General features: G+C 49.0%; 1 protein-coding gene across 1 annotated transcript; it reads right to left on the minus strand.

Moving 5' to 3' along the window:
• Positions 1–4,702: 4,702 nt before the first annotated feature.
• Positions 4,703–8,031, minus strand: LOC106330803. The gene is made up of 3 exons (XM_013769214.1): positions 7,439–8,031; positions 6,889–7,333; positions 4,703–4,876 (listed from the first exon to the last, which is right to left on the minus strand). The coding sequence occupies exons 1-3, from the start codon at positions 8,029–8,031 to the stop codon at positions 4,703–4,705; spliced, it is 1,212 nt and encodes a 403-aa protein (XP_013624668.1).
• Positions 8,032–8,836: the final 805 nt, after the last annotated feature.

Here is an 8,836-nt window from a genome sequence, read left to right on the forward strand (position 1 = left end):
AGATTCAAGAAGAGGCTGCGAGTCATCGAATGACATCCAGAAAACGCTGAGAGTGGCTCACCCAAGGAAAAGCAGAGAGCAGCCTGGACGTTAAATGACATCGTGAAACGCTTAGAGTGGCTCACCCAAGCGGGGGCAGAGAGCAGCTAGAACGAGTCATCGAACGACGCCTACAAAGAAGGAAATCCAAGGAATATGAGCAAATCAATATCTGTGGATGATCAACAGCAGGAGTGGACTAATCATGTCCTAGTATGCATAAGAAAACGCTAACCCCTGTGAAGCAAGAGAAGAATCACCTCACCCTGGAGAACTCCTGCTATCTAAACAACCGATTCCGGCTCCAAACCTAGGTCAATTCCTACCTAGGGACCAATCTGGGTCAAAGACCACATGAGATCATGTCAACCCACATTCTCCAAGCCCAGGGACGGAGAGGTACTTTCGCTTTACCTGAAAAATAAAAGCACGCTGGGAGTGCCGTCTTGGCGCAAAGAGCAAAAATATTGCTCCATACGCCAGAGGTACAAAGGTCATTGGCAAGACAGAGGAGGAGCTCGCCAACATCCGGGAAACTCCATGTTTCAGAAGGGTCTACCCCAAAACCTTCGGGTTCCAAGCGAACCAGTTCCACAAACTCTAGGTTTCTCCATCCTAGAGTCAGGGTGTAGGTTCTTCAGAAGATCATTCTCCAGCCGATATCCAATCATGGGGCACATAAGCAAGAAGTAAGTCGATAATTTTTTTCCTCGCCCCGGTCATGTGCTATTCGAATCCAAGAAATATGTGACTATGCGCCACGAGGTCCTGCGCCAGGAAGACAGATCTCGCTTATCACTGCAATATGAATCCAAGATCAAGAATTCCTACTTCCGAGCGGGGCAACAGATCACCTACGGTAGATTTCGACTGATACAAGTGATCTTCACCAGCCAAACCTACGATTCTTGCCATCCATCGACATGCAAGGCCAGGATCCCGAATCTCTCTAGGTCAATCGACCTAAACAAGCCACAAGCCTGGGAATATCCATTAGACCCCTGTCTATCTCGGGGAAATCGACACTCCTCCAGGTTCAAACACCGCCCAGGCCTGAAAAGAAACCAGAAAAGGAAACTTCAGAGCGACGTCCTGTTCACGCCAAGCCCAAAGAACCTGCAACCGACAATCCGGTGTTGATGCCCACTGAAGCATCGAGCGTTTCTCCATCAGGTCTCACGCCAACCAGAGAGAACTACTTCAGGCCACGAGCACCCTTAAACCCAGAAACATCTACTAGATCCCGGTCTGTCCCGGGGAAATTTGTTCCCCTCCAGGTCCGAACACGGTACAGACCTAAGAAGAACCTGGGAAAGAAGGATTCCTGGAGCGATGTCCTGTCCAAGGGAAGCCTGCTGAGAATGAGCAATTCCGGTTGACTTGAGTACACAGGTTATTCTCCGAGTCTTAGGACGAAATCGAGAAATAAGGGAAAAACTGGTTGGGAAGAATCATCCAGGCCTCGGGCAGGACACCGGCCTCCAGGTTCCTGTTGAGAGAAGCTCCGGCTCCGACCCCCGCATCCATCCCTGCCTCCGGATCAATAAAATGGATTACTAGATCCTATGATCTTGCGCATAAGTGGAAACCCACACAGATGACGCATGGAAAATATTTGACAATCGCAGGAATCGGCTAGCACAAGCCATAGTATGCGGTCAAATATAGTACTTCTGCTCAAGAGCCTACTCCCATGAGGGATACGAAGTACGTATAATGCAAGGTACTGCATGAGGAGCTTATACGCTAACTCTCAGGCAGGGAGCATGTTACATATAATGCAAAGGTACTGCCTGAGGAGCTTACACGCTCACTCTTAGGCATAGAGCATATTACATATAATGCAAAGGTACTGCCTGAGGAGCTTACACGCTCACTCTTAGGCATAGAGCATATTACATATAATGCAAAGGTACTGCCTGAGGAGCTTACACGCTCACTCTTAGGCATAGAGCATATTACATATAATGCAAAGGTACTGCCTGAGGAGCTTACATGCTCACTCTCAGGCAGGGAGCATATTATATATAATGCAAGGTACTGCCTGAGGAGCTTACACGCGTACTCTCAGGCAGGGAGCATATTAAATACAAACGCAAAATTATTGTATTCAAACTCAGAGTTTGTACAGGGAGCGATAATGGGTATGAGACATAAAGCAGGAATGGGTCTGCGCAAGCCTGAGTATGTTGTCAAAACTACCTAAGACCCCTGTGCAGCTTAAGGCTCATCGGGGTCCCTAGAGTACCAATGTGAAAAGTACCTGTATTAAAACGCTACGAGCTACACAATATAGGGAACACATGGTATATATTCATTGCAAAAGTACTGTGAAATACAGGGAGCAATCTAAATCCTGCTTCTCCAGACGTGGAAAGCAGCGTAAGCATGGCACTTGGGTCATAACACCCACACCAGCACCCTCTAAGCAAGTCAGTGACTTCCTGCAGAAGTAGAATACAACATATGAACTCGATAGTGGCCATCTTCCGAGTGGCAGAATGCGAAATCCGAACAGGTACCGGGAGTAGTCTTGCCTAGGAAGGCGGAGTACGGTCCCTACAAAAACATATATTCTGGGTTCTTACGAACTCTGGGTCTAAAGATAACCAGGAGGTTTCTTTTGCACCCAGAGGTCGTTTTGAACCTGGAGGTTGCTCTAGACCCGGAGGTCGTTTTGAACCCTGGGTTATATAAGAACCTGGAGGTTTACCTTTTCCAGGCCTTGAGATCTTTTCAGGACCCGTAGACTGCATGGGGACCCGAAGGTTCTTAATAACCCGGGGGTTTTGATCTAATAACCCTGAGGTTATCTTTAGACCCAGAGTTCTTAAGAACCCAGAATATATGGGTTTGCAGGGACCGTACTCCGCCTTCCAAGGCAAGAGTACTCCTGGTACCTGTTCGGATTTCGCATTCTGCCGCTTGGAAGCTGGCCACTATCGAGTTCATATGTTGTATTCTACTTATGACCCAAGTGTCAGGCTTACGCTGCTTTCCACGTCTGGAGAAGCAGGATTTAGATTGCTCCCTGTATTTCACAGTACTTTTGCAATGAATATATACCATGTGTTCCATGTATTGTGCAGCTCATAGCGTTTTAATACAGGTGCTTTTCACATTGGTACTCTAGGGACCCCGATGGGCCTTAAGCTGCACAGGGGTCTTAGGTAGTTTTGACAGCATACTAAGGCTTGCGCAGACCCATTCCTGCTTTATGTCTCATACCCATTATCGCTCCCTGTACAAACTTTGAGTTTGAATACAGTACTTTTGTGTTTGTATTTAATATGCTCCCTGCCTGAGAGTAAGCGTGTAAGCTCCTCAAGCAGTACCTTGCATTATATGTAATATGCTCCCTGCCTGAGAGTGAGCGTGTAAGCTCCTTAGGCAGTACCTTTGCATTATAGGTAATATGCTCCCTGCCTGAGAGTAAGCGTGTAAGCTCCTCAGGCAGCACCTTGCATTATACGTACTTCGTATCCCTCATGGGAGTAGGCTCTTGAGCAGAAGTACTATATTTGACCGCATACTATGGCTTGTGCTATCCCATTCCTGCGATTGTCAAATATTTCCAAGCGTCATCTGTGTGGATTTCCACTTATGCGTAAAAACATAGGATCTAGTAATCCCTTTTATTGATCCGGAGGCAGGGATGGATGCAGGGGTCGGAGCCGGAGCTTCTCTCAACATGAATCTGGAGGCCGGTGTCCTGCCCAAGGCCTAGATAATTCTTCCCAACCAGTTTGCCTCTTATTTCTCGATTTCGTCCTCGGACTCGGGGAATAACATGTGCCTTCAAGTCAACCGGAGTTGCTCATTCTCAGAAGGCTTCCCCTGGACAGGACATCGCTCCAGGAATCCTTCTTTCCCAGGTTCTTCTTAGGTCTGTACCGTGTTCGGACCTGGAGGGGAACAAATTTCCCCGGGACAGACCGGGATCTAGTGGATGTTTCCGGGTTTAAGGGGGCTCGTGGCCTGGAATAGTTCTCTCTGGTTGGCGTGAGACCTGATGGAGAAACACTCGATGCTTCAGTGGTCATCAACACCGGATTGTCGGTGGCAGGTCCTTTCTGAAGTCTCCTTTTCTGGGTTCTTTTTAGGCCTAGGCCGTGTTTGAACCTGGAGGAGTGTCGATTTCCCCTGAGATAGACAGGGGGCCAGGTCATCCCAGCATCGATTGTGGCATACCTTTGGGGGCAGATTGCAGTATTACATAGTTGAGAGTGGCCAAGAATCAATGGCAGAGTTCAACTAGCGGTTCCATCTTCTCTATTCAGCATGGACACTACTGCTCACCACAAACAACATGTCCAAGAATTCTACTCCAGTACCAAGAGTCAATTAGGTTACCTCCAAGTACCAAGACGAACATGTTGAACTTCCCTCCTTCCAAAAGTCAAGGTACAATCCCGAGACGAGGCAAGAAGCTATAGCTGCAAATCCAAAACCTCAAGGAGCATCAAGTATGCTAAACCGGCACGAAGACCTGAATTAAAGTCCATTACAGCTTTTACAAGCTCAAGAGGCGCAAGCAAGGCCAGCAGGATCAAGCATGAGGATCCTCAGTTTCAGCCTCCGGGTCTTATTAAACCTCCTCATCCCCCTAATCCTTAGTCTCGCCAAGATTCTCCCTCTCAAAATTTTTTGGGTCCTAAGAGCCTCAAAGAATGCAAACTGAAGTCCTGCCTGAACTAACGCCGAGTATAGCTACAGTAGCTGTATAAGCATCTGGGGTATGAGCAGAAGCATCACCCTTTATGCAGACGCTCCCGACTTCTCCATCAAACCTTCGGCCAACTCTGACCAATCCCCACCATGGGGGCAACATCTCATCCTTATAAAGGAGAAGAAGAAAGTGTTACATGGTCAACTTGATCCTACGCGACAGTGATGTCCGCCTTTAGAGCATTTACTAGGTCCTACACGGTGGTTCTATCTGATTATCCACTTCCAGGTCATCGGAATCAAGGGTACAACTAGAGACCAAACACATTCCCATTGAAGCATGTCTACCACATCTCTGCATGGGATCAGGGATTATTGCCCATTCTCCAGGCGATATATCTCCAATCAGGCTGTGAATCCTTTCAGACCGACCGCAAGTACATCTGAGCACTATAGACAAGGGAGTTTGATGGCCCATGCTACGAGCCGACGTCCTACTCCAAATTCAACAAGGAGCTTGATACCATGGTGAGACTCACGAAGTCTTATGAAGAAAATCATATTATCTCCAGCCTTCAAACATGAAACCAGAAAATAAAGGGCAAACTATTGGGGAAAAATATTCCATGAAGAGATTACTCCAGGTTCCGGGTTCCCGCCTCCAGGTTCCGGGTTCCTACTCCCAGGTTCCGGGTTCCTACCCTCGGGTCTGGGTCCCTGCCTCCGGGTCTGGGGCCTGCCTCCGGCTTCCAGGCCGAATGATTTATCCTGCCTTAGGATAAATAGAAATCTTCCTTTAATATGGTACCAACTTGGACAAGAAGGAGTCTCTCTAGATCCGAGAAAAAGAGGAAGTATTCCAATACATATGACCTCCCTTAAGAAAAAAGGAAATATTCTATTATCTAAAGATATAATGAATATTTCCAAATCCTATGAGGGAGACACGACTTCCACCATAAATATAGGTTTCTAAACCCAAAGAAAGAAGTCCACGACGTCCATGACCAGAGCTCATCAACTCCACAGCCGCCAAGGCAATATTCCAGACATAGAAGACCTTCTTCTTGCACACGCCTAAGAGAGGCTGATCCCGGCGATTACTATCAACCAGATGAAGATATATGCTCACTGCAGCACGTCTACAACTCTACTTACTGGCTCAGACCATGATCTCCAGCTCATCAGCAGGGTCCCTCCATGCTCACTGAAGCACCTCGACACATCATGCTCACTGCAGCATATAGACAGATTTACCATCTGTTCCGGCCATGTGCCCCCTAGAACAGATGACTCCTACCAACCACAGACCCCCGTGCTCCCAAGGCTACGTTCCCCTTAGACCATGTGTCCACTAGAGCCCCGTGCTCCCAAGGCTACGTGCCCCTTAGGCCATGTGCCCACTAGAGCCCCGTGCTCGCAAGGCTACGTGCCCCTTAGGCCATGTGCCCACTAGAGCCCCGTGCTCGCAAGGCTACGTGCCCCTTAGGCCATGTGCCCACTAGAGCCCCGTGCTCCCAAGGCTACGTTCCCCTTAGACCATGTGTCCACTAGAGCCCCGTGCTCCCAAGGCTACGTGCCCCTTAGGCAATGTACCCACTAGAGCCCCGTGCTCCCAAGGCTACGTGCCCCTTAGGCCATGTGCCCACTAGAGCCCCGTGCTCCCTAGGCCACATGCCTCCATCAGGCAACGTGCCTCCATCAGGCAATGTGCCTCCATCAGGCTCCACGCCCATCTAGGCTCTGTGCCTCCATATACATGAACTACGAACGGCTTGATCCCCCCTGAAGGGTACGTAGGCAATCCCCACTGAAGGATGCAGCTATAAACCCAAACACCTTCCATGGTCCCGTGCATAGATACCCAAGGACCGACCTTGGTAGCTGGAACCATCAAGTACAGATCAGGGGGCCCCCAAGGACCGACCTTGGTAGCCAGAACCATCGATCATAGATCATGAAGACCCCGCAATCTTCACTATCGATACGCGGCCCCCGCCTAACGACCAATCTCCCCTGCTGCTACTAAGGCACCGACGACCTATACTGGCCCATACCCATATGGCAGTATCCTAAGAGCAGGATCTCCTAGTTTATCAACTATCAAAGCAGGAGAATACACTCAACGACGCGTCTCCTTCCTCCTATCATTCCATAGAGCTGAGCACGGATCGCTTGTACCCAAAAATCCCCTAACAGAGAGCTCGGTGATTCCTGCTTGGTCTCCCTGCCTCTTTTGTTTGTCGAGACTTTGGCCTTTCGGTTGGATTTTGGAGTCACTGGCTCTTCCTCTTCCTCTCCGGTTTCTTCAGTGGTTTTCTTATTTCTGTTCTGACTGCAAAGCGCGGCCCGACATTCTTCGGTCGAATGGCCTTTGCGGTCATGGAAGGCGCAATATTTGTTGAGGTCGTATGTCGAAGATTTTTGCGGTGAGTTGTTTATTGCATAGGAATGTTGTCCTTTGGTCGCTGGTTCCTTAGGAGCAGTAGGCTTTTTAGTCGCATTATTCTTGTTTGCACTATACTGTTCTTTTAAGGCTGCGACCTCCTCTTCGTGGGTGGCGAAGTAAGAGGCTCGGTGTAGGGCGTCATCCAACGAGATAGGTGCTCGTACTGCTAGTTCTTCCCTGAATTTGGATGAGAACCAGACGCCATTCTTCAATGCTGCTAGGGCGACTTCCTCGTTCGGATGCGAAATCTTGGCCTTGATTTCTCATAACTTATTTATGTACGCTCTCAACGGCTCGAAAGGTGCTTGCTTGAGATTCCAAAGATCTGCCTCGGTAACTCTTGTCTCTATGAAGACTGAATACTGTTTGAGGAACGTAGATACCAACTGAGTGAAATTGTCAATCGAGTTTTCTTCTAGTCCAGTGAACCATTCGAGGGCGGCCCCAGTGAGGTTCTCGACGAAGAAGCGGCAGTAACCGGCTTCTTTTTCATCGTCGGTGAGGTGTGCTCTCGATATTGCTAAACGGAAAGCTCGGACGTGGGCCTTTGGGTCTGTGTTTCCTGCATATTCGGGGAATTTTAATTTCCCAACGTGATGCAGCCTTATGTTGGCGATTTTGTTTGTAAATGGAGTCCTTCTGGTTTCTTCGATGACCATGTCGATATCTGGGGCAGAGCTTGTTGCCATATGTACGATCGCATGTATCCTCTTGAGCTCGGCATCGCTCCTCTCGATATAATTCTGGAATGCTCTGGTTTCACTCGGGATCCCTAGGTCTTCCCTTTGGGGATCGATATTGACGGGACCGCGAAGATCGTGCCTCCGAGCTTGTACTGTTGAGTTATCGAATACCGCTTGGTGGAAGGTCCTCATGGTGGATGGAGTTTAATTCTAAAGGATCGAATGGTTCTGCGGCGGGATCCGTGTTCTCGGTTCCCCATGCCTTTCCGTTGATCCGTTCTGGAATTGGATCGGAGTACTTCGTGGACGTTGAAGCCCAGTGTCGATTTCGTCCAATTCGCTATAGCTTAAGCTTCGGTGGGTCATGCCCTGCGGCGGGGGTCGTTGTGAGTTTTCTCCCGTGTAGCGTTCGGATCGAGCGCTTGGGATCTCCGGAGTACCGGATAGACCGGTGTTTTGGGGGTTTGACGTCCCTCATAACGGATCGAGGAGAGTTTGATTTCTTTCTCGAATGTTTGCAGCTCAATGCTCTGCGAGTTCCCTCTCAGCCTGGTCTAGTCGATTAGCGATGGTTTGATTGGCAATCCTTTGGTTACGAATTTCTTCGATTAGAGACAAAAGCATTCCTCGAAGTTCGGTCATTTCTTCTCGAGTTTGTGCTAGAGGGGTCGGCAAAATTGGTCTGGATTGAGATCGGGTCAGGTCATCGGCGAATTTTCTGTCCCCAGGACGGTTCCAGACTCGAGCTCCGACTCGTTCTGGGATCGATGTCTGATTGATCGGAAGGGATTGATCTTGACTTGAAGTCCCGATCGGAGGGATTCGTTGCGTCTGGGTTGTTCCGGTTGCGTCATTGGCTCCCGTTAACCTAGTTAGTGTCGTTTAGGTCCCGGAGTCAGATCCGATAGGATCGATGTTGTTGACTCTTGAGGGTGTGGTTCCGACGGTTTGGTTGGGATCCATAATCGCGCTTAGGAAACTTAGATCGGTTTCTTAG

The sequence above is a fragment of the Brassica oleracea genome, chromosome C3 (assembly GCF_000695525.1).
Source record: "Brassica oleracea var. oleracea cultivar TO1000 chromosome C3, BOL, whole genome shotgun sequence".
NCBI classification, from domain to species: Eukaryota; Viridiplantae; Streptophyta; class Magnoliopsida; order Brassicales; family Brassicaceae; genus Brassica; species Brassica oleracea.

What these genes read in the sequence shown, in the direction of transcription:
- LOC106330803 (XM_013769214.1), bottom strand. Translation starts at nt 8,031, where the DNA reads ATGAGGACCTTCCACCAAGCGGTATTCGATAACTCAACAGTACAAGCT. An exon ending in CCTTTCGAGCCGTTGAGAGC is followed by an intron (nt 7,334 to 7,438) that starts GTACATAAATAA and finishes ATCCAAATTCAG; the next exon opens with GGAAGAACTAGCAGTACGAG. An exon ending in CTCTGTTAGGGGATTTTTGG is followed by an intron (nt 4,877 to 6,888) that starts GTACAAGCGATC and finishes CTCCTTTATAAG; the next exon opens with GATGAGATGTTGCCCCCATG.